Here is a 27,453-nt window from a genome sequence, read left to right on the forward strand (position 1 = left end):
TAGGGATAAAAATTTCTGCACAGTATCCATGGCTTTGAAATTTTTTAACCTCAGTTATGCCTAAAAGTCCTTTATATCAAATAGAATCTTAGTGAGGAACCCTATGGTTATCTTATCTTTCATTTTGGAAGAGTATGTTTTTAGTAATATTCTGTCTCTGTGTCCTCTCTCCTGCAGTATGGGGTCTCAAGGAACCCTTATGACAGTCCATGGATCCTGAAAGCTGCTGTCATGGCACATGGAGTTTATTAGTATCAGTGGCAGATTGAATAAAAACAAAAATGAAAAAACCTCAAAAAAGAAAAGTTGGAAGATAAATTTGAGAATATCTTACTGAAAGTATAGCAAAAGAACAGAGAGATTGAATATGGAAATCTCAGGGTAACAGTTGTGCTCCAGGTGCAGAGTAACAGTTTGGAGCAGATCAGAAGTTCCAGGAAAATTTCTTTAAGATGATAAAATTGTTGTACTACCAAATGTGTATGAATGTATTGAAAGGAAGTATGTACAACTGGGGAAGGTTTTGAGGATAAATTAGTAGTAGTACCTAGAAAATTAAGCAAGCAAACATACAAAAACCAAAACCAAAGTAAATAAAGAACTCCAAGGAAACAGAATAATAGTATGCAGAAAAGGACAAAAATAATATTATACCACGCAAGTCAAATGTGTAAAGCATTTACATAGTCATAATAATGTTAACACAAAATATCAAACTAACCAAAATTATGGAATAATTATACTGTGAGGATAAGAAGAGAAGAAGTATGCATGTAGGTGAAAGGATCAATAAAGAGATCTTGAAAGAGTTAGACAAAATGCCTTGCATTTCATAGTCAAAAATCAATCAACAATGCCTAACACTGAAAAATCAAGAAGTAGTGATATAAACAGATAGATGAGGCAGCTAGGTGTTCCCCAATATCTTTCTCCCTCTTCCAATAATAACTGAAAGTTTAGCTGGGCACATGACTCTCTACAATATAACTACATTTGCAGCTTCCCTTGTAGTTAGGTATGACCATGTGACTAATATTTAGCCAATGGGATTTAAGTGAATATGTCTTGTGGCAGTTTCTGGGAATCTCTTTTAAAAGATAGCTAGTACACACTTTTTGTCCCTTCTTTCTCCCCATCTCTGTCATGCTGCCTGGACTGTAAATGCCATAATTTTGGACCTTGAGGACCAGGGCTACATCATAGGGATGGCAGAATGGAAGATGGAAGGCATTAGAGTCTCTTGAGGACTTCACAAGGCAGAAGGGCCATGCCAGCTCTGGACTTGTACATGGAATTGAAATATCTTGTTTAAGCCGTTGTTATTTTGAGTCTTTTTGTTATTCACAGCAAAACCTAATTCTAATTAATATACCACATTATTCAGATGGTGGTAAATACCAAAGGAATCATCTAAAAGAGTAGAAAGTACTCTGGCTATCGGGAAATGGTAGGAGGAGAGGAGTAAAGAATGTTGGTTTTGTAGCAAGTTCTACAGAACTTAGCTCCTTAAGCTATGTGCGTGTATAACTTTGATTTAAAGAAACATTAAAAACAGTGACAACAAAAACACATGCTCTGTATTTCCCTAATTGTGGCTTTTGATTAGGCTCCTCATACCATGATACCACTCCAATTCCTCTTCAGTCATTTATATTCTTTTGTCACCCCTTTTGCTAGACTTTAAGCTCCTTAGAAATAGGACAAGTGTCTAACGCATTTCTAGTTCCCTGTTCGTATATATAACACATAGCATGCTCAGTAAATACAGGATTTTATTTGATTTCTCATCTGAATCCTAAAAAAAAATAAAAAGCATGGCTCTGGACAGAGCAGTATTTATTTTGAGAACACTATTTATTTTGAGAAATGTGCTCTATGATTTCTCCCTATATTTCTCCCTCTTTCTTCATATATATATGAGAAAATACTTTATTTCTTCCTCTGGAAGAGTTCTGCATTTTGTCCTTTTTCTTTAATAGTACTTCATTCTTGATTTTCTGTAATGATCCTCCAGTGTGAGCTGAATCCTACTTATACTTGCTCACAAGAGTCAATTGTTAGCATCTCTTTTGAACTCTGCATTGAAGAAGCCATGGAATCAGCCATGGCAGGAATCTTTATATCATAGAAATCAACAAATGTTATAAATCAGGGCTTTTTTTCCCTTAAATAGCTGGTTGTTAAATACCACCATACGTCTGCCACTATCTAAATCTTATACAAGTATCTTTTAAATGGAATGTAAACTACAGTTCCCACGACTGATCAATATAATTTTTCAATCTATCATTCATTATATAATATGTGAGATGTACAGTACTCCCCTATTATCTGAATGAATGCCTGAAACCAGGGATAGTATCGAACGCTATATATACTATGTTTTTTTTTCTATACACACACCTACAATAAAGTTTAATTTATAAACTAGGCACAGTAAGAGAATATCCAAGTTGCCAGCATCACTACTCTTGAGATTTGGGGCAATTATTAAGTAAAATAAGGATTACTTGAACACAAGCACTGAGATACCATGACAGTCAATCTGATAACTTAGATGGCTACTAAGTGACTAATGGGTGGGTAGCATATACAGCATAAATACATTGGAGAAAGGGATGATTCACATCCTAGGATGGAGCAGGAGGACACAAGATCTATCATGCTATTCCAAACAGAGCACAAATGAAAACTTATGAATTGTTTATTTCTGGAATTTTCCATTTAATATTTTCAGACTGCAGTTGAGCACAGGTAACTGAAATTGCAGAAAGCAAAACCACAGATAAGGGGGGAGTACTGTATTTCAGATCACCTCATGCAATTTTATGAGACTTATGTGCTGCCAGCTGTGCTAAGAGGGCAGATATCTCATGCAATTTTAAAAACAGTGTTATCGAGATATATTTAACATGCCATACAACTCACTCATTTAATGTGTACAGTGAAAATATTTTTAACATATTCACAGAGTTGTGCAACAATTACCAGTAGCTAATTCCAGAACATTTTCATCATGCCAAAAACAAACCCTATACCCATTAGCAGTCACTCCTCATTCCTCCCTCCCACCAGCCCCTAGCAGCCACAAATCCACCCTCTGTCTCTATAGATGTGCCTATTCTGGACATTTCATATAAATGGAACTATAAAATATGCAGTCTTTTGTGACTGGCTTCTTTCATTTGGCATAATGTTTTCAAGATTCATCTATTTTGTAGCATGTTTCAGTATTTCATTCCTTTATATGGCTCTATAATATTCCATTATATGCATATATCACATTTTGTCTATTCATTCACTTGATGAACATTTTTTCCTACTTTTTTGCTATTATGAATAATGCTGTTGTGTACATCCATGTATAAGTTTTCTTTAAACAACAAATATTTGTCTAGATCAAGACACCAGTAGACCTGGTGTCTGGTGAGAGTCCACTTCCTGGCTTGTAGACAGCCAACTTCTCCGTGTGTCCTCACAGGGCCAAGAGAGAGAAAGAGAGATGTGGCTCTTTTCATTATGGCATTAATCCCATCTTGAGGTCCTCACTCTCAGGAACTAACATAACCTAATTACCTTACAAAGGCCCCACCTCCAAATATCATCATATTGTGGATTAGAGTTTCAACATCTGAATTTGGAAGTGACACAAACAATAAGTCCACAGTAGTAATGTTTACCGAATATTCACTAATAAAAGACAAAACTGGCAATGTGATTTCTACTTTTTTCACTGAGATCACACTGCATAAGATCAAGTTATACTTGAAGATTCAATGAAAGGAAGAGCTTATTTGTGAACTACCCAGACAAGTCTGATAATTTTTGCTAAGATTAAAACTTTTCATATCAATAAAAATGATTATTTTATACACTTTTCTAACATGAATCAATGTGCAGATTGTAGGCGTAGTCACCAGTTCTATATACAAGGATTTCAAAAATTACAAGAAAAATTTGAAGGATACTTTGTTGATATTCATAAGCTTAGAGTTTCTTTTCAATTTATAGTATGCCTTTTTGATTTTCATGTTAATGATGGTAAGCTGACACAAGAATTGGCAGTTTTATTTAATTTGAATAGATATAATCTTGAAATTGATAAACTTTTCTTCAAAGTCAAATCAATTTTTCCTAAAAAAGATGAATCAGTGTTCACACTCAAGATAGCTTTACCTCATTCTGTATAGGTAGCGTCACAAGATGCATCCAATTTGCTCTCCGTACAAACTCATTACTGTTACATTATCGGTACTTGAACTCTGCAGCTATCTCCAGCAAGGGTGGCAAGGGTGTCTTATTGTGTGTGTTACTTATAATCAGAAATAATACATCATCAAGTTCAAAACTTTTATTCCTGGAGGTCATTAAAATTCATCTTTTTGTTTTCATGAGGCATCACCCTCAAGTGTGTTCTGGGTAGCACTGATTCTTGGGGGTACCAACAGGAAAAAGCAGAATTGTTTTGGGAACAAGTAGACTGGAGAAACACTTGGTTATGGAAAGTTAATAAATTTCATTACAGCAGAACTTCACAGAGCCTTGGAGTATGTTGATACTTATACTAATCTCCTTGGGACATGGGAAATGTATAGTATTAAGTGTTTTCCTAAGTAATTTGGAACTGGCTCCCTGAAGGGACCAGTGATCCTTAGAATATATTCAGTTCTCATTTCTTTCACCCCAGTGAAGCAGGTAATTTGTTCTCTCTCTCTCTCTCTCTCTCTCTTTTTTTTTTTTTTTTTTTTTTTTTTTGCGATACGCGGGCCTCTCACTGCTGTGGTCTCTCCCGTTGCAGAGCAACAGGCTCCGGACGCGTAGGCTCAGCGGCCATGGCTCACGGGCGCAGCCGCTCTGTGGCATGTGGGATCTTCCCGGACCGGGGCACGAACCCGTGTCCCCTGCACCGGCAGGCAGACTCCCAACCACTGTGCCACCAGGGAAGCCCTCTCTCTCTCTTTTTTTAAACAGCTGTGAACACTGAATTTTAGAGAGTGACACCCAAAGTTATCCCATTAGTTACTGGTTGAGCTGTGAACGCTGTCACCGTAATACTAAAGTGTTAATTGAAATTCCACCTTGTATTATATGTAGAATTCAGAATTTCTGACCATTATGAATAATCAGTCTCTTAACATAGATGAATATTTTTATTGTTTCTTTGGTCCCTAGTTTATGTTTGTAGTACCATAGAACCACTTGAAGTAATACGATATAGCAACTTTTTGCCAACTTTCCAAACAAGTTAATGTTAATAATGTAACATGTAGTAGAGAGGCCATTAGTGGAGAATGCCAAAAACCTCCAAACAAAGCAAAAATACTGTCTTTTAAAAATTATATGACAGAAGAATATCTCTCGTTATTACATGCTGGCCAAATTTTGTAGTGTAAGTTCCCCATTGTTAGAAGCCCTTGTAATAATCTTTCATTAAGACTAAAGATAATGTTAATTTTACAGGACACACTTCTTTTTTTTTAAATTGAAGTATAGTTGATTTACAATGTTGTGTTAATTTCTGCTGTACAGTAAAGTGATTCAGATATATATATATATATATATATATATATATATATATATACACATATTCTTTTTTATATTCTTTTCCACTATGGTTTATCACAGGATATTGAATACAGTTCCCTGTGCAATACAGTAAGACCTTGTTGTTTATCTCTTCTGTATATAATAGCTTGCATCTGCTAACCCCAAACTCCCACTCCATCCCTCCCCCACCCTCTGCCATTGGCAACCACAGGTCTGTTCTCTATGTCTGTGAATCTATTTCTGTTTCGTAGGTAGGTTCATTTGGTGAGGACACACTTCTTAAATAACAAAACCAAGGGCCTTGTGTCTCACTTTGGAAACAAAGGGTAATGTTCTACTTTGTCAATCTTGATCAATAAAATATTATTATAGAAACACAGAGAGTTCTAGCTAAATCCTTCTAAAGGAGTTTGGTGATTTCCCAGGGACTTTTGAATGGTCATTTTTAGAAGATCACGAGGTTGGATTCAACAATACTCCAGTGCTGGTGCATTGATATTGCTGACTAATTATTGGGGGATATAGTTATCCTTTCTTTTCTTTATATGATAGACATTATACCAGTTAGTGATTTTCTTTTGGAATTCACAAAGTTCAAGTGGTAATGTAAGGTCCAGAACTGACCTGCTTATAACTTCAGTGAATAATTTACCATCCATGAGTCTTATTTTCAGTAATCAGGCAACATCAGATGCCATTATATACTAAAGCTTGTATAAAAATATTGTTGGATAAAAAGAAAGTACCATTTCATGGTTGTTTTCCTCTTGTATGACTTATCTCTTCAAGTAGAGCAAGAACTAAGATTTACATTTTCATTCTAGCCCTATGGTGACTAGAATAGTAAATGACATCCTATATATTCGATTAATACTTGATATATCAGTTAGTTTTAATTATTTATTAGCAACATTTTTATCTGAAAGGTGTGACCTTGTTCTTCTATACCTCATAGGACTATTGCAAAGGAAAAATAAAATGTCACAAATGTGAAGACACTTAAAGCAATGACCCCTTAACTGATGTCCCTGTGCAATGTCAGTCTTTTGAAAAAAGTGTTCTGTAGTCATATATGTTGAAATGATGTTGCATAATTCTACACCTCTCTCTTCAAGCACATTTTTTTACATCTTTATTGGAGTATAATTGCTTTACAATGGTGTGTTAGTTTCTGCTTTATAACAAAGTGAATCAGTTATACATATGTTCCCATATCTCTTCCCTCTTGCATCTCCCTCCCTCCCATCCTCCCTATCCCACACCTCTAGGAGGTCACAAAGCTCTGAACAAACTGTATTATCTGCAATAAAGAAACAAGCTGCTCTGGTCTGAATAACAAAAAAAAAAATGATGAATTGATGTTATCAATGTAGATGTAAACACTAAAGGAAATACCTTTTTTTTTTTTTTTGCTTGATGCAATTATTGGAAACATTTTAAGTATGTTTGCAACAACTTAGTTATGTGACTCTACAGTTGGGAAGTAGCCTTGGGGGGTTCCAAGACCCATCGGGGATACCAAAATCCACAGATACTCAAGTCCCATAGTTGGCCCTCCATACGAGAGATTTTGCATCTCCATGTATAAGTTTTTGAGTGGACATACTTTTCATTTCTTTTGAGTGTATACCTAAGAATGGAATTGCTGTCATATGGTAACTCTATGTTAAAAATTTTGAGGACTGTTTTCCAAAGTGGTTAAAACATTTTATATTTTCACCAGAAGTGTATAATGGTTCCAATTGCTCCACATCCTGGCCAACACTTATTACCTGTCTTTCTTATTATAGCCATCATAGTGGGTGTTAAGAGGTATCTCATTGTAGTTTTGATTTCCATAATGACAAATGATGTCGAACATATTTTAGTGTATTTATTGGCCACTTGTACATCTTCTTTGGAAAAATGACTATTCTAATCTATTGCCCATTTTTAAATTGCACTATTTGCCTTTTTATTATTGATATGTAAGAGTTCTTTACATATTCTGGATAAGATCCTTATCAGATATTTGATTTGAACATATTTCCTCCCATTCTGTGGGTTATCTTTTTCACTTTATTGATGGCATTGTTTAAAGCACCTCATACAATTTTTAAATTAATTTTTATTGAAGTATAGTTGATTAACAATGTTGTGTTAGTTTCAGGTATACAGCAAAATGAATCAGTTATACATATATCCATTCTTTTTCAGATTCTTTTCCCATAGAGATTATTACAGAGTATTGAGTAAAGTTCCCTGTGTTACAGAGTAGGTCCTTTTTGTTACCAATTTTATATATAGTAGTGTGTATATGTTAATCCCAATCTCCTAATTTATCATTTCCTGCCACATTTTCCCTTTGGTAACCATAAGTTTGATTTCAAGATCTGTGAGTCTGTTTCTCTTTTGCATATAAGTCCATTTGTATCATTTTTAAAATTACATCCCACATATAAGTGATATCATATGCTATTTGTCTTTCTCTGTCTGACTTACTTCATTTAGTGTGATAATCTCTAGGTCCATTCATGTTGCTGCAAATGGCATTATTTCATTCTCTTTTTATGGCTGAGTAATATTCCATTGTATATATGTACCACAACTTCTTTATCCATTCCTCTGTTGATGGACTTTTAGGTTGCTTCCATGCCTTGACTACTGTAAATAGTGCTTCAGTGAACATTGGGGTGTATGTATCTTTTTGAATTTTGGTTTTCTCTGGATATATGCCCAGGAGTGGGATTGCTGGATCATATGGTAGCTCTATATATAGTTTTTTAAGAAACCTCCATACTGTTCTCCATAATGGTTGTACCAATTTACATTCCCACTAACAGTGTAGGAGGGTCCTATTTTCTCTACACTCTCTCCAGTATTTATTGTTTGTAGATTTTTTGATGGTGGCCATTCTGACCAGTGTGAGGCATTTTTCAGAGAACTAGAGCAAAAAAAATTAGAATTTGTATGGAAAAACAGAAGACCCCAGATAGCCAAAACGATCTTGAGAAAGAAGAATGGAGCTGAAGGAATCAGGCTGACTTCAGACTATACTACAAAGCTACCATAATCAAAACAGTAATCAAAACAGTATGGTACTGACACAAAAACAGATACATAAATCAATGAAACAGGACAGAAAGTCCAGAGATAAATCCATTCACCTATGGTCAACTAATCTATGACTAAGGAGGCAAGAATATACAATGGAGAAAAGACAATCTCTTCAATAAGTAGTGCTGGGACAACTGGACAGCTACATGTAAAAGAATGAAAATAGAACCCTCCCTAACACCATACACAAAAATAAACTCTAAATGGATTAAAGACCTAACTATAAGGCCAGACACTATAAAACTCTTAGAAGAAGACATAGGCAGAACACTTTTTGACATAAATCACAGCAATATCTTTTTTGACCTATCTCCTAGAGAAATGGAAATAAAAACAAAAATAAACAAATGGGACCTAACAAAACTTTAAAGGTTTTTCACAGCAAAGGAAACCATAAACAAAATGAAAACACAACCCTCAGAATGGGAGAAAATATTTGCAAATGAAACGACTGACAAGGGATTAATCTCAAAAATATATGAACAGTTCATGCAGCTCAATATGAAAAAAACAAACAACCCAACCAAAAAATGGGCAGAATCTCTAAATAAACATTTCTCCAAAGAAGACATACAGATGGCCAAAAAGCACATGAAAAGATGCTCAACATCACTAATTAGAGAAATGCCAACCATACAACTTTTTAAGGCTTTCATTTATGACACTCTTCAACCACAACATGAAAATTATTGAAAATACCTTACCCGAACTATTTCACAGTCAACACTCAATTCAGTTGCCACTGCTTCAATTTTCTCTCTACAAACAGAGCCAAGGCTGGTCATGCCATTGTCCCAGTACTTCTTAAGGGTGGCTAAGTCTTGGTCACTGAACTGAGTGCGGTCTTGTAGCTGTAAAAAACATTTTAAAAAATTAGAATACTCAAAGGAAAAATATTAAATCATCAGAGTGATATGTGCTAGGTTACTTTCAACAAATAAATTAATTTCACAATTCTTACTCTGTGTTCCCCCTTCCTGAAATGGGCATTATCATGGTATTTATTACTATGACATGAAAGTGTGCTAGAATAAAATGAGTAAAAAATTTACCTGATAACAATTAAGCAATGTTGATAAAAATGGTTGTAGTCACATAAATAATACATATTAATTGTAGAAAATACAGATATATTTAAAAAGAAGAGAATTTAAATCACTAACAATCCTGGAAATTACACTTGTTATTTCTAATATATGTTCTTTCAAACTTTTTTCTATAATACGTATATTCACATTCACACTACATATATTTAAAAACATACCAGAGTCAGGATCATGTCACAGTGTTGTCTTTTGATAAATTAATCTAGATTTACCACAGATAGGCTCCTACTAATGTTATAATAAATTAAAAGACTAAATAAGATAAATGTAATAAGATAATGTTGTTTTCAAAGAACAATCATATTTATGGCTTCAGAAAGTTTCAGAATAAGCCCATCCTTTTTACTCTTAGGGTTTTTTTGAACCAATAAACTATGGACTTTATATATTGTTTGAATTCAACGAATCCTGGAGGCATCCCTAGGAAATAAATTAGAAGCATGATAGAATAATGACCTCTATTTGTGAATAAGGAGTCATGAAAAGAAAGGTCAAAGGACTTATTCAACAGGGCACAGAGAGACCATAGCAGAGCTAGAAGTAGAAATATATCTGATTATTTTCTAGTAGCTTTATCCCTATGGTGTCTCCAATTAACTCAAGGGGTGGTAAAAAAATCTGAAAATTAACTTTAGTTAAAAATATAGGGACTTCCCTGCTGGTGCAGTGGTTAAGAATCTGCCTGCCAATGCAGGGGACATGGGTTCGAGCCCTGGTCCAGGAGGATCTCACATGCTCTCATGGAGCAACTAAGCCTGAGCCACAACTATTGAGCCTGCATGACACAACTACTGCAGACCCCGTACCTAGAGCCTGTGCTCCGCAACAAAAGAAGCCACCATAATGAGAAGCCCGCACACCTCAACTGCAACAAAGAGTAGCCCCTGCTCATGGCAACTAGAGAAAGCCCGTGCACAGCAATGAAGACCCAATGCAGTCAATAAATAAATAAATTTATTTAAAAAATATATATATATATATGTATGCTGTTGAGGGGATATATGTATACATATAGCTGATTCACTTTGTTTTACAGCAGAAACTAACACACCATTGTAAAGCAATTAGATGTTAAAAAATAAAAAGGAAAACAAAAGAAAAATGCTGACACGTGGAAGAAATTCTGCAAGAATATATAATAACCAACTGTATATAGGGAAAACAGAAGATTTTCACTTCCTAAGTTAAATATTGTTTAAACAATTTAATAGGAACCTTTATGACCAAAATTTTAAATAAAAATAAAATTTGAAAACTGAATATCTATATCTATATCTATCTATCTACCTATCTATCTATCTATCTATCTATCTAACTATATGCTGCAAAATCCTGTATGTGTGTGTTTGTGATGAAAGAATGTGGTGAGAGCGAGAGTGAGAGACAGAAAAAGCCTGTGAGACTGAATGAATTGAGGACAAAAGTGGCAAATCATTATGGCATGAGATGTGAGGTTCTGTTGCTGCCTTCTACCTAAGAATAAATGATCTGGCCCCACAGAGAGGTTAGACTTCAAAGACTTCCTAGACATAAACTGCTTTCAATGTTTCCTTCCTAACTGAAATTTAAAATGGAACCCTCTCCTAAATTAGATATAGGTAACAACAGAAAATAATGTACACAACATATAAACCATGACTCAAATAAAAGAGTTATCATAACTAAAACTGATACAATACTAAACAACAGGTGCAAATTTGTCTTAAAGCTACAATCTTTTGAAAAGAAATGTTAGCTATCAGGAGGAAAAACAATATATGAATTCTCAGTTTACCACCAAGAAAGTGAAATTAGATTGTACAATTAGCATGTGTCTTTTCATAAGACATATAGTACAGTTTTTCTTTGAGTGTGTGTCAATCAATTTCCTTTCCAGCTAGATCTGTTCTTCCCCAAGTTAAAAAAAAAAAACCTGATGAGTAACAGTTATTACAAGTATTGGTACTAAATTACATGTTTCCAATAAAAGAATCAAAACATGTCATCCAAGTTTCTTTTTTAATCAAGTGAAATAACCCTCAAGTTATAATATTTATAACATAAAAATCTCATTACATGTCCCTCCTATATTGATTGTACAATATTTGTGGAGCTAAAATTCTCAAAGCAAAACAAAGAGCAAAATAAATGGTAGTAAGGTTCTAGGTAGATTCAAACAATTCATAACAGGCAGCATAAATATTCCCATATTTTTCCATTGAACCAAATTCTCCACTATAATTTAGCCTACATTATTGTCAATTGGAAGGAATAATGAACAGAACACTGAACACACTGAGCCAATTAATTTGTAATTCATTTAGAGGACATCCAAAGCTGATTCATCCCTTAAATTGAACTAAATAAAAGCTGATTTGATTTGTTGGAAATGTCCTGCATTAGCAATGCTGAAGGCAACTTATGACAACGCCTGATAAGTAGAAGCTTATGGGGGAAAGGGCAGTTATTTTTAAAGCTCCTAAGAGCATATTTTAACTAAGAAAATAAATAAGGTAATAAAAATCAATTAACATTAAAACTGAATACTCATTTACTGAAGAAATAAAATGTGGGCACTTAAAGGAGAAGGCGAATTCTTCCCCGAGGAGCCTGAAGTTGAAATCAGTTTTGTCTCTCTATTGAAATCTAGAACCTAGGGGTAAGACAAGAATAAAGACACAGATCTACTAGAGAACGGACTTGAGGATATGGGGAGGGGGAAGGGTGAGCTGTGACAAAGCAAGAGAGAGGCATGGACATATATACACTACCAAACGTAAGGTAGATAGCTAGTGGGAAGCAGCTGCATAGCACAGGGAGATCAGCTCGGTGCTTTGTGACCACCTGGAGGGGTGGGATAGGGAGGGTGGGAGGGAGGGAGATGCAAGAGGGAAGAGATATGGAAACATATGTATATGTATAACTGATTCACTTTGTTATAAAGTAGAAACTAACACACCCTTGTAAAGCAATTATACCCCAATAAAGATGTTTAAAAAAATATATATAAAGCCACTTTCACTTTACAAGACAACCCTCAGCCTTAACTGCTGACTAAAGTGAGGGAGACATATTAGTCAATTATCTTGCTGATTTTGTTCAGAGTAACATTCCAGTAACCCTGGAAATCCAGGTGAAAGCTGAGGTTTGGCCCATGTGACAAGACAATTGTTTTGATTTCACCTGGATTATATTGTAACACAATAGAAAAAAATCTTCTGGCCTCTTCACCAGCCTCTAGGACACTTCCAGGAATTTAGTTCTTTTATTTTTCTCTTAAAAATAAAACTAAGTGACAAAACTCTGATATTGGGGAGCAGAGCTTCCTGTTTTAAGTATGTATCTTAGTTAAATGTGGAACTGAATTATATATTTGTACATAGGAGTAACCCTTTCGAAGTGAGAACTATTAAAAAAATTCTAGCTCAATTAGCACTTCCTTCACCTTACTCCCTCAGCTTTCCATATGCTGTGCACTACTCTGCATTATCCCAATAATCAGTCCAGATATTCACCCATGGTGTTGAGATTTCAAACTTGTTTTGTGAAAGCTTGTTCATTTTCCCACTAGACAATGTGCTGCTTAATAGCAGGTATCATGCCTTTTTACTTTTATTTTCATTGTAAAAATAAATATGCACTTGATTAAAAAAAAGCCAAACAATTAGAAAGGTATAAAATGAGCTACAGTCTCTCTCCTTCCTTAGTTACAAACTTCCAATCCTGACACCAAAGGCAACCACTGTCAGTAGTTTCCTGGGTAAATTTCCAGGGTAAAAATGCATATACACTTAGAAAAAAATTGATGATACTATAACTTAATTTTTTTCACTTCGTATATCTTGAAGATGTTTCTATATCATCACATACAGATATACTTCAGTCTTTTTAACTTCTACATTGTGCTCCATCATATGGACACTATACAATTTATGTAATTGTTATCTAATATTTTCTAATTATATTATCTAATTTAGTTATCTAATGGCGAACATTTAGGTGGTTTTCAGGTTATTGCTATTAAAATCAATGCTGAAATGGACATTCTGGTACCTATATCTTGCTTTATATTTGCAATTATATATAATAGGAAATTCCAAGCCATATGTTTTTATCACCTCCACTTCTTCCAGTTGACAAGGAAGGGATTCCTGCTTAAAGTTATAGGGATTGATAAACAACTGATTCTCAACACTAGACAGATGAAATCAACAGTAGTGTATTAGTCACACATACTCACAGCCTATAAGAGGAGAACACTGTATACCATGCAGGGCCATAGGATAATTCTACTTGGAAACAGAATGAACAAGCAGAGGCTGTGGTGTAACCCCTAGGCATGGTGAAATCTCTGTTTCCCACAGGAGAATGTGATTGACTTGTTTGAATCATTCTGTGGGCTAGCAGGGAACTGTAGCTTGCTATTCAGGGATAAGCAGCCACTGTGCCTGGTCCCCATGCTAAGGAGAGTTGTTTGAATATGGTACTTTATCTTCAGGAACACGATGATAAGGGGAACTTGTGATTGGGCCATCATTCAAGACCCACTCGGCTTTCCCTAGATATCAAGACACATATAATATGGGGATTTAATTTTAGGTCTTATACCACAAAATGGAATTGGTTGGCCAAAGAGTATGTGCATTTAATTTTCTTTTTTTTGTAAACATAGAGAAATTGCCTGAACAAAGGCTGAAATGTATGATAGTCCTTATTTTCCTACATCTTTATCAATGCTAGGTATTATCCAACTTTATAATTTTTGCTAGTTTAGTGAAACATGGTATCGTGCTCTTTTGATTTATATTTTTTTAAGAAAGACCAAGCGTTTTTATATGCTTATTGGCCTTATTTTTCTGAGAAATGCTTTTCTTTTTTATTTATTATTTTTTAAAAATTTGTATATCCTTAGTGACCAGGAATGTGCTAAACATATGTTAGATATCTTTTTTGTAAACAATGATATTTTAAATCATATGAAATACATTTTATATGATTATCAATGCATTACCCTTTTAAACTGTATGATTTAAAAAAATGTATGCTTTACAGATATATTATTCCATTCAATTTACTTATTGATACAGTACCCACCTCCAGTGAAAATGTCTTCTTATCTATAAGAGATTGAATATGGGGTCCTCATAAAGAATACTATTTTGTGACTTCTGGGTGGAAATTTAATTTAACTATTTTTTTCCAAATTGTGATCAAACACACTAATATAAGATGTACCACTTTATTTTTAAGTGTACAATTCAGTAGTGGTAAATACATTCACATTGTTGTGCAACCAATCTCCAAAGTTTTTCATAGCCATTAAACAACAACTCCCATTTCCTCATCTCTCCAGCCACCTGGCAACCAGCATTCTACTTTCTGTTTAAATGAGTTTGAATACTCCAGATAGCTTATCAAAGTAGAACAATACAGTATTGGTCTTTTTGTAGCTGCTTTATTTCACTTAGCATAATTTCCTCAAGGTTCACTCATGTTATAGCATGTGTTAGAATTTCCTCTCTTTTTAAGAATGAATAATATTCCCTTTCATGTATATACCACATTTGTTTATCAATGTTTCTGCTGATGGACATTTGGGTTGCTTCCACATTTTGGCTATTGTGAAGAAAGCTACTAAAAATGTCCATGTTCAGGTATCTGTTTGAGTCTCTTCTTTTAACTCCTTGGGGTACACACCCAGAAATTGAATGTCTGGATCATATGTTAGTCGTATTTTTAATTTTTGGAGGAACCATCATAGCACTTTCCATAGTGACTGCACCACTTTACATTCCCATCAACAATGTACAAGTGTTCTACTTTCTCCATAGGCTCACGAACACTTGTTAGCTTAATTTTTTAATAGTTACCATGCTAATGGGTATGAGGTGATATTTCATTGTGGTTTTTATTTGCATTTTCCTGTGATGTTGGATATTTTTTATACACCTGTTACCCATTTGTATATTTTATTTGGCAAATGTCTATTGAAGTCTTTTGCCCATTTTTTAATTTAAACATCTTTATTGGAGTATAATTAATTATAATGGTGTGTTAGTTTCTGTTTTATAACAAAGTGAATCAGTTATACATATACATATATCCCAATATCTCTTCTCTCTTGCGTCGCCCTCCCTCCCATCCTCAATATCTCACTCCAGCTAAGTCAAAAAGCACCTTGCTGATCTCCCTGCACTATGCGGGTGGTTCCCACTAGCTATCTGTTTTACATTTGGTAGTGTATATATGTCCATGTCACTCTCTCACTTTGTCCCAGCTTACACTACCCACTCCCCGTATCCTCAAGTCCATTTTCTAGTAGGTCTGTGTCTTTATTACCATATTTCCCCTAGGTTCTTCATGACCATTCCTTTTTTTTTTTTAGATTCCATATATAGGTGTTAGCATACAGTATTTGTTTTCCTCTTTATGACTTACTTCACTCTGTATGACAGATTCTATGTCCATCACTTCACTACAAGTATCTCAATTTCATTTCTTTTTCTGGCTGAGTAATATTCCATTCTATATATGTGCCACATCTTCTTTATCCATTAATGTATCAATGGACACTTAGGTCGCTTTCATGTCCTGGCTATTGTAAATAGAGCTGCAATGAATATTGTGGTACATGACTCTTTTTGAATTATGGTTTTCTCAGGGTAAATCCCTAGTAGTGGGATTGCTGGGTCATATAGCAGTTCTATTTTTAGTTTTTAAGGAACCTCCATACTGTTCTCCATAGTGGCTGTATCAATTTACATTCCCACCAAGACTGCAAGAGGGTTCCCTTTTCTCCACACCCTCTCCAGCATTTATTGTTTGTAGATATTTTGATGATGGGCACTCTGACTGGTGTGAGAAGATATCTCATTGTAGTTTTGATTTGCATTGCTCTAATGATTCATGATGTTGAGCATTGTTTCATGTGTTTGTTGGCAATCTGTATATCATCTTTGGAGAAATGTGTATTTAGGTCTTCTGCCCATTTTTGGATTGGGTTGTTAGTTTTTTTGATATTGAGCTGCATGAGCTGCTTGTAAAATTTGGAGATTAATCCTCTGTCAGTTGCCTCATTTGCAAATATTTTTTTCCCATTCTGCGGGTTGTCTTTTGGTCTTGTTTATGGTTTCCTTTGCTGTGCAAAAACTTTTAAGTTTCATTAGGTCCCATTTGTTTATTTTTATTTCCATTTCGCTAGGAGATGGGTCAAAAAGAATCTTGCTGTGATTTATGTTATAGAGTGTTCTGCCTATCTTTTCCTCTAAGAGTTTGATAGTGTCTGGCCTTACAATTAGGTCTTTAATCCATTTTGAGTTTCTTTTTGTGTATGGTGTTAGGGAGTATTCTAATTTCATTCTTTTACATGTTCCTGTCCAGTTTTCCCAGCACCACTTATTGAAGAGGCTTTCTTTTCTCCACTGTATATTCTTGCCTCCTTTATCAAAGATAAGGTGACCATATGTGCGTGGGTTTATCTCTGGGTTTTCTATCATGTTCCAATGATCTATATTTCTGTTTTTGTGCCAGTACCATACTGTCTTGATTACTGTAGCTTTGTAGTATAGTCTGAAGTCAGGGAGCCTGATTCTTCCAGCTTCGTTTTTAATTATCAAGATTTATTTGGCTCTTCGGGGTCTTTTGTGTTTCCAAACAAATTGTGAAATTATGTTGTGCTAGTTCTGTGAAAAATGCCAGTGGTAGTTTGATAACGTTTGAATTGAAACTGTAGATTGCTTTGTGTAGTAGAGTCATTTTCACAATGTTGATTCTTCCCATCCAAGAACATGGTATATCTCTCCATCTATTTGTATCATCTTCAACTTCTTTCATCAGTGTCTTACAATTTTCTGCATGAAGGTCTTTTGTCTCCTTAGGTAGGTTTAATCCTAGATATTTTATTCTTCTTGTTGTACTGGTAAATGGGAGTGTTTTCTTAATTTCACTTTCAGATTTTTCATCATTAGTGCATAGGAATGCAAGAGATTTCTATGCATTAATTTTGTATCCTGCTACTTTACCAAATTCACTGATTAGCTCTAGTAATTTTCTGATAGCATCTTTAGGATTCTCTAGTTATAGTATCATATCACCTGCAAAGAGTGACAGCTTAACTTCTTCTTTTCTGATTTGGATTCCTTTTATTTCTTTTTCTTCTCTGATTGCTGTGGCTAAAACTTCCAAAAGTATGTTGAATAATAGTGGTGAGAATGGGCAACCTTATCTTGTTCCTGATCTTAGTGGAAATGGTTCCAGTTTTCAACATTGAGGACAATGGTGGTTGTGGGTTTGTCATATATGGCCTTTATTATGTTGAGCAATGTTATTAACTTCGCTCTCTGCCTACTTTCAAGAGGTTTTTTATCTTAAATGGGTGTTGAATTTTTCAAAAGCTTTATATGCATCTATTGAGATGATCATATGTTTTTTCTTTAATTTGTTAATATGGTGTATCACATTGATTGATTTGCATATATTGAAGAATCCTTGCATTCCTGGGAAACATCCCACTTGATTATGGTGCATGATCATTTTAATGTGCTGTTGGATTCTGTTTGCTAGTATTTTGTTGAGAATTTTTGCATCTATGTTCATCAGTGATATTGGTCTGTAGTTTTCTTTTTTGTGACAACTTTCTCAGGTTTTGGTATCACGGTGATGGTGGCCTCGTAGAATGAGTTTGGGAGTGTTCCTCCATCTGGAAGGGGAAGGAACAGTTTTGGAAGAGTTTGAGAAGGATAGGTTTTAGGTCTCTCTAAATGTTTGATAGAATTAGCCTATGAAGCCATCTGGTCCTGTGCTTTTGTTTGTTGGAAGATTTTTAATCACAGGTTCAATTTCAGTGCTTGTGATTGGTCTGTTCATATTTTCTATTTCTTCCTGGTTCAGTCTTGGAAGGTTGTGTATTTCTAAGAATTTGTCCATTTCTTCCAGGTTTTCCATTTTATTGGCATAGAGTTGCTTTTAGAAATCTCTCATGGTCCTTTGTATTTTTGCAGTGTCAGCTGTAACTTCTCCATTTTCATTTCTAGTTCTACTAATTTGAGTCTTCTCCCTTTTTTTCTTGATGAGTCTGGCTAATGGTTTATCAACTTTGTTTATCTTCTCAAAGGGCCAGATTTTAGTTTTATTGATCTTTAGTATCATTTCCTTCATTTCTTTTTAATTTATTTCTGATCTGATTCTTATGATTTCTTTCCTTCTGCTAACATTGGGGCTTTTTTGTTCTTCTTTCTCTAATTGCTTTAGGTGTAAGGTTAGGTTGTTTATTTGCAATGTTTTTTGTTTCTTGAGGTAGTATTGTATTGCTATAAACTTCCCTCTTAGAACTGCTTTTGCTGCATCCTATAGGTTGGTGTCATTGTGTTTTCACTGTCAATTGTTTCTAGGTATGTTTTGATTTCCTCTTAGATTTCTTCAGTGATCTCTTGGTTGTTTAGTAGTGTATTGTTTAGCCTCAATGTGTTTGTATTTTGTACAGATTTTTTTCTGTAATTGATATCTTGTCTCATAGCACTGTGGTTGGATAATATACCTGATATGATTTCAATTTTCTTAAATTCACCAAGGCTTGATTTGTGACACAAGATATGATCTATCCTGGAGAATGTTCCATGATCACTTGAGAAGAATATGTATTCTGTTGTTTTTGGATGGAATGTCCTATAAATGTCAATTAAGTCCATCTTTTTTAATGTATCATTTAAAGCTTTTGTTTTTTTATTTATTTTCATTTTGGATGGTCTGTCCGTTGGTGAAAGTGGGGTGTTAAAGTCCCCTACTCTGATTGTGTTACTGTCGATTTCCTCTTTTATGGCTGTTAGCATTTGCCTTATGTATTGAGGTGTTCCTATGTTGGGTGCATAAATGTTTACAATTGTTATGTCTTCTTCTTGGATTGATTCCTTTATCATTATGTAGTGCCCTTCTTTGTCTCTTGTAATAGTCTTTGTTTTAAAGTCTATTTTGTACCTGGTATGAGAATTGCTACTCCAGCTTTCTTTTGATTTCCATTTGAATGGAATATATTTTTCCATCTACCCACTTTCAATCTGTATGTGTCCCTAGGTCTGAAGTGGGTTTCTTGTAGACAGCATATATATGGGTCTTGTTTTTGTATCCATTCAGCCAGTCTATGTGTTTTGTTGGAGCATTTAATACATTTGCATTAAAGATAATTATCAATATGTATGTTCCTATTACCGTTTTCTTAACTTTTGTGTTTGTGTTTGCAGGTCTTTCCTTCTCTTGTGTTTCCTGCCTAGAGAAGTGCCTTTGGCATTTTTTGTAAAGCTGGTTTGATGGTGCTGAATTCTCTTAGCTTTTGCTTGTCTATAAACGTTTTAAATTCTCCATGAAATCTGAGTGAGATCCTTGCTGGGTAGAGTAATCTTGATTGTAGGTTTTCCCCCTTCATCACTTTAAATATGTCCTGCCACTCCCTTCTGTCTTGCAGAGTTTCTGCTGAAAGATCAGCTGTTAAACTTATGGGGATTCCCTTGTATGTTATTTGTTGTTTTTCCCTTGCTGCTTTTAATATGTTTTATTTGTATTTAATTTTTGATAGTTTGACTAACATGTGTCTTGGCATGTTTCTCCTTGGATTTATATTGTGTGGGACTCTCTGTGCTTCCTGGACTTGATTAACTATTTCCTTTCCCATATTAGGGAAGTTTTCAACTATAATCTCTTCGAATAGTTTGTCAGTCCCTTTCTTTTTCTCTTCTTCTTCTGGGACCCCTATAATTTGAGTGTTGTTGCATTTAATGGTGTCCCAGAGGTCTCTCAGACTGTACTCAATCTTTTCACTCTTTTTTCTTTATTCTGTTTTGCAGTAGTTATTTCCACTCTTTTATCTTCCAGGTCACTTACCCGTTCTTCTGCCTCAGTTATTCTGCTATTCATCTGTTCTAGAGAATTTTTAATTTAATTTATTGTGCTGTTCATCATTGTTTGTTTGCTATTTAGCTCTTCTAGGTCCTTGTTAAATGTTTCTTGCATTTTATCCATTCTACTTCCAAGATTTTAGATAATCTTTACTATCATTATTCTGAAATCTTTTTCAGGTAGACTGCCTATTTCTTCTTCATTTGTTAGGTCTGGTGGGTTTTTGCCTTGCTCCTTCATCTGCTCTGTGTTTCTCTATCTTTTCATTTTGCTTAATTTACTGTGTTTGGGGTCTCCTTTTCATGGGGTGCAGTTTCGTAGTTCCTGTTGTTTTTGGTGCCTGTCCCCAGTGGCTAAGGTTGGTTCAGTGGGCTGTGTAGACCTCCTATTGGAGGGAAGTGGTTTCTGTGTTCTGGTGGATGAGGGTGGATCTTGTCTTTCTGGTGGGAAGGTCCACATCTGGTGGTGTGTTTTGGGGAGTCTGCGACCTTATTATGATTTTAGGCAGCCTGTCTGCTAATGGGTATGGTTGTGTTCTTGTCTTGCTTGTTTTTTGGCATAGGGTTTCCTGCACTGTAGCTTGCTGGTTGTTGAGTGGGGCTTGAATCTCAAGTCTCTTATCATTGAGATGGAGATCTCTGGGAGAGTTTTGCCATTTGATATTACATGAATCTGGGAGGTCTCTTGTGGCCCAGTGTCCCTGACTTGGCTCTCCCAATTCAGAGGCATAGCCCTGATGCCTGGCTGGAGCACCAAGAGCATATCATTCACACGGCTCAGAATAAAAGGGAGAAAAACAAGAAAGAAAGAAAGAAAAAGAAAGAAAGAAAGAAAGAAAGAAAAAGAAAGAAAGAAGATAAAATAAAATAAAGTTAAATAAAATAATGTTATTAAAATAAAAAATAAAAATAATTATTAAAAATTGTTTTTAAGTAATAAAAAAAGAGAGAAAGAAGAGAGCAACCAAACCTAAAAACAAATCCACCAATGATAACAAGTGCTAAAAACTATACTAAAAACAAAAAACAAACAAAAAAACACGGACAGACAGAACCTTAGGACAAATGGTAAAAGCAAAGCTATACAGACAAAATCACACACAGTAGCATACACATACACCTTCACAAAAAGAAAAAGTGAAAAAAAATATATATCATTGCTCCCAAAGTCCACCTCCTCAATTTGGGATGATTCGTTGTCTATTCAGGTATTCCACAGATGCAGGGTACATCAAGCTCATTGTGGATATTTAATCCACTGCTCATGATGCTGCTGGGAGAAATTTCCCTTTCTCTTCTTTGTTCACATAGCTCCTGGGGTTCCGCTTTGATTTGGACCCACCTCTGCTTGCAGGTCACCTGAGGGCGTCTCAGAGAAGATGGGGTTAAGGAAGCAGCTGCTTTGCGTGCTCTTGCTCACTTAGGCCATGGGGAGGGAGGGGTATGGAATGCAGGGTGAGTCTGTGGCGGCAGAGGCCAGCGTGACTTTGCACCAGCGTGAGACGTGCCGTGTGTTCTCCTGGGGAAATTGTCCCTGGATCACAGGACCCTGGCAGTGGCAGGCTACTCAGTGTCCCGGGAGAGGCTGTGTGGATAGTGACCTTTCCTTGCACACAGGCTTTTTGGTGGCTGCAGTAGCAACCATAGAGTCTCAGGCCCATCTCTGAGGTCCGTGCTGATAGGCGCGGCTCACGCCCATCTCTGGAGTTCCTTTAAGCGGTGCTCTTAATCCCCTCTCCTACCACACCAGGAAAGAAAGAGGCAAGAAAAAGTCTCTTGCCTCTTTGGCAGCTCCAGACATTTTCCTGGACTCCCTCCTGGTTAGCTGTGGCGCACTAGCCCCCTTCAGGCTTTGTTCACACAGCCAACCCCAGCCCTCTCCCTGGAATCTGACCTCCAAAGCCCAAGCCTCAGCTCCCAGCCCGGCCCACCCTGGCAGGTGAGCAGACAAGCCTCTTGGGCTGGTGAGTGCCGGTCAGCACCGATCCTCTGTGCGGGAATCTCTCCGCTTTGCCCTCCGCACCCCTGTTGCTGCGGTCTCCTCTGTGGCTCCCAAGCTTCCCCCCTCTGCCACCCGCAGTCTCCGCCTGTGAAGGGGCTTCCTAGTGTGTGGAAACCTTTCCTCCTTCAGAGCTCCCTCCTATTGGTGCAGGTCCAGTCCCTATTCTTTTGTCTCTGTTTATTTTTTTTTCTTTTGTCCTACCCAGGTACGTGGGGAGTTTCTTGCCTTTTGGGAGGTCTGAGGTCTTCTGCCAGCGTTCAGTAAGTGTTCTGTAGGAGTTTTTCCACATGGAGATATATTTCTGATATATTTGTGGGGAGGAAAGTGATCTCTGTGTCTTAGTCTTCCACCATCTTGAAGCTCCTCCCCTTGCCCATTTTTTAATCATGTTATTTGTTTTTCTGTTGTTGAGTTGTAGGAGTTCTTTATATATTCCTAATATTAACACCTTATCAGATAAGATATTTATCTTTTAAGTTCTCATAATTTTTGTTCCTTGAAGTTCTGAGATATATTCCTATGATGATTAATTTTATGTGTCAACTTGACTGGGCCATAGGGTGCCCGGACATTTGGTTAAACATTATTATGAGTGTATTTTGATGGTGTTTCAAGATAAGATTAACATTTCAATCAGTAGATTGAATTAAGCAGATGACCCTCCCTACTTTGGGTGGGCCTCATCCAATCAAATGAAGACATGAATAGAATAGAAACACTGAGTAAGAGGGTACTCCTTCTGCCTGATTGCTTGAGCTAGAACACTGGTCTTTTCTAGCTTTTGGATTCATACTGAAACATTAGCACTTCTTGGGACTGGAGCCTGCTGCCTTACAGACTGAGCCTTGCACTATCAGCTGTCCTGATTCTCAAGTCTTTGGACTTCAGCTGGAAATACACTCTGGCTTTCCTAGGTCCCTAGCTTGCTGACTGCAGATCTTGGGACATCTTAAGCCTCCATAATTGTGTGAGCCAATCCCTTATAATCTCTCTCTCTCTCTCTCTCTCTCTCTCTATCTATCTATATCTATATATATACACACACACACATATATATACTTTCTCTCTCCCCTTATATAAATATACGTACACATATGTACATACATACCTCTTATTGGTTCTGTTTCTCTGGAGAACTCTGACTAATCTCTTTATAAACCTAAGGACACTTGTACTTTAATCTTGAGAAGAACATCCTTCAACTTTACACTATAGGTGTCTGGGCATAGGGTATCTTGAACCTTTAGTCCTAGGAATACTGTCATCCAAATCCTTGACTCAATGTCCTTCAAAAGCCACCACTTATAAGACCTTACTGTCATTTTTGGTTTCACTCTTTTAAAAAGATCAACAGCGAACTCTAGAATTTAAACTGACAGTGTCCAGCTGACATTTTTCTTGTCTCACATACAGTTTCAATCACAATCTTCTGCTACAGGAACACCATACAAAATGTATCAGGCAGAAACAGAAAACTTCTTTATACTGATGAGCAGATGTAAAGCAAAAACCCTTATTATCATAGGTAAGTTTAAAAACATTGAATGCAGATAACTAGACTTTTAAAGAATTCCCTGGAGAAACTGACTCATCCTCTTTGGAAAGAATCAAATAAGGGTTTTTTTTCTCTAAACTTAGCAGGCAGTAGTCTCAATACAAAATAAAGGAATTGTTGGTAACTCTCTACATACAAGAGCAAATTTGCTGAAAACAAAACACAAGACAACAAAATCTCACATCACTTCAACATGTATACAAAACTTCTCTAGCAACAAAAATTAAAAGCCAGAGGCAGCAGAGATTCTGATTTTGACGTGCATATAGTAGGGGCTTAGATCTGGTAACAAGTAGTGAGCTGTAATGTTACTCCTTAGTGCAAAATAGTGGGAATCATAAAGTCCTAGATTTTAATCTTAACTTTGTCTCTTCTTAGTTGTGGGCAAGTGACTTAATCTCTGAGGCTTAGTTTCCTTATCTGGAAATGGGAATAATACTACCTACCTCATAGGATTGCTAAAAAGATTAAAAGAGAAAACCCATATAAAACAAAACATGCTCATAGAGGGACCAAATAAACGTTAGTATCCCCCTGGCACCTACTCCACCCCCGACACACCTACCTCTATCCTAAACAGGAAGAAAGTACAAGGTGCTATTGGGGGAGACTAATTTAAAAGAAGAATCACATATACCTGAGGGAATAACCTGCTATTTTAGAAAACAAAACAAAAAACAGCTGTAGCTGGGCATGCTTGGAATTTGCCCCAGCTTCTTTGTGAAGGACATCTCATCCTGCCTATTTTTTTCTTATTTTAGAAATTATACCTTTGCATATATTCAAGACAGAGGATGTAACTTTTTTTTTTTTACTATTTATATTTTAGTCACAGTTCCCAGGGAACATAGATGTCACTTGGATGATAGCTAGTATGTGAAGAAAGTCTGATTTCCTGTCTTGCCAGTATCACATCACCATTCAGAACATCTTCTAGAGATCCCCCTGTGATGGCTGCTCAGGTTCACATTTGGTACTGCCAGCTATTATGTGCTGTCTGAGGAACTTTCTTTGTTGACTAAATTAAATATTGGGAGTCCTGAAGCAAAGTTCTGGACCTAAAAGGCAAACTGCTGCAGGATCCTTCTGCAATATGGCACTTGGTCATCTGCTCTTTGCCACTACTTCTGCTGCTTACTTCCTATAGTTCTTATACATTGGTTATATTTCTCCATTATTAATTTAGTAATTAATAAAATTAGGAAAAAGTTAAAAAATAAATCAAAATAGGATGCCCACATCGAAGGATACAAATGAACTTATGTACAAAAAAAAATAGAGTTACAGATGTAGAAAACAAACATGGTTACCAGGGTGTAAGCATGGGCGTGGGGAGGATAAATTGGAAGATTGGGATTGACATATGCATATTACTATATATAAAATAGATAACTAATAGGGACCTACTGTATAGCACAGGGAACTTTACTCAATACTCTGTAATGGCCTATATGGGAAAAGAATCTAAAAAAGAGTGGATATATGTATAACTGATTCACTTTGCTGTACACCTGAAACAAACACAACATTGTAAGTCAACTATACACCAATAAAAATTTTAAAAATGTAATTTGAGAGGAGTCTCTTATTGATACAATAGAATAAACCTGTAGACATCTTGGAATGTTCAGATCTAATAAAACAGCAGACACTAGGACAGAAAGGAGAATACAGGATCATAGAATTAGACACAAAGCGGGTAAGCATAGTAGCAAATCAGGTAGTTCAGCACTGAGGAAAACTTACATAATTTTTCCTTACATATGTCTCACAATCTTAATCCAGTAGCAGAAAGTGCTGTTAAATTTTTCAGTGTTAAGTACATTTTTGGCATCATATATGGATATTAAGTTATGTACATCCATATTTAATAAGCAATTTTAAGACATCAAATGACAGTAACTTTTTGCATAACCTTAAGTGAGAAGAAAAATCAGTGGTAAACCTTCCACTAGATGCGAAATTTTGTCAGACAGTCAATTAACATTACTGGGTGTCTACTGCGTGATACATAAGCATACAGGTTTACTGTTTATAAGTTTACATTTGCTGTCACTAAAACTCATGTGTGGCTGAGGATTCTGTAATATAAGTTTGAACCCCAGCAGACTTTTGCCACTTAAATTCTTCTTTTCTTTAATTTCACTGCATTGTACAGGTTCTTTTTTGTTCTTACATTCTCTTTTAAAAAATATTTTTATCTTACTGAACTAAGGTATAACACAGACCTAAAAATGAGAATTATTCTTGTAAAATGTAATTAAACTCCAAAAGGTTTATCAGAAGGTATGACTTTTCAGTCAGGGTTCTTACCTGAGAATGGGAAAGCTTTTGCAATGAGTATAAAACAAATATAATCATAACAATTAAGATGTTTCATTTGCAGCATGTGAGAGACAAGACAGTTTAATTTAATAAAATATCTATACAGCAGGAAATTATCCTGCCACCCACACTACTATCCTAAAACACTCAGGTGAAAGAAAAAAGTCCATAATAACTTTTACAACTGTATTTAAAATATTTATACCTTTAAATGACAGCATTAATATAATGTCATTAAATTGCCCAAACTTAGACCTACTTTTCTTACCTTAAAGTATGCTATTTAAAAATAACTTATTCATAAAGGCTGATGTTTTGAAAACAGATTAAAACAAAACAAAAACAAGTCCATAAGCATTTTCTAAAGAATAAGGCCTAATTTAGGGGAAAACTATGTCTTACCAGCCAGGATGTCCCTAACCTACTCAAGTGTGAAAGAATGAAGAACAGAGCTATTCTGAAGACTTGCACAATAGATTAAAAATCCAAATTCATTTGACTGGTGCATTTTTTATTGAAAACATTTATTGTTTTTTTAATTTATCTATTTTTTACATGGAGTTGAAATCAATTGATAGCAAGTGAAAGATGATATATATTTTTAAACATTTTTTGAAATTGAAGTATAGTTACTTTAAAATGTGTTAGTTTCAGGTGTACAGCAAAGTGATTCAGTTATACATATATATATATTATTTTTCAGACTCTTTTCCATTATAGGTTATTACAAGGTATTAAATATAGTTCCTTGTGCTATACAGTAGGTCATTGTTTTTATCTATTTTTAATTTGTATTATCTTTATTATTTTTAAATTTTTATTTTATATTGGAGTATATTTCATTTACAATATTTTGTTAGCTTCAGGTATACAGTAAAGTGATTCAGTTATACATATACATATATCTATTCTTTTTCAAATTCTTTTCCCATTTAGGTTATTACATAATGTTGAGTA

The 27,453-nt window shown here is 35.4% G+C and overlaps 1 protein-coding gene across 1 annotated transcript in view; it reads right to left on the minus strand.

The window, feature by feature from the left end:
- Positions 1-27,453, minus strand: part of HDX (highly divergent homeobox) — a gene marked incomplete at both ends in the record, with an annotated part of 157,196 nt that overhangs the window by 63,650 nt on the left and 66,093 nt on the right. Inside the window, one exon of the mRNA XM_082864246.1 lies at positions 9,348-9,494. Coding sequence (XP_082720372.1) covers positions 9,348-9,494 — 147 coding nt within the window. The remainder of the gene's footprint in view (positions 1-9,347; positions 9,495-27,453) is intronic.

The sequence above is a fragment of the Leucopleurus acutus genome (genome assembly GCF_964270905.1).
Source record: "Leucopleurus acutus genome assembly, chromosome: X".
In the NCBI taxonomy this organism is placed as follows: Eukaryota; Metazoa; Chordata; class Mammalia; order Artiodactyla; family Delphinidae; genus Leucopleurus; species Leucopleurus acutus.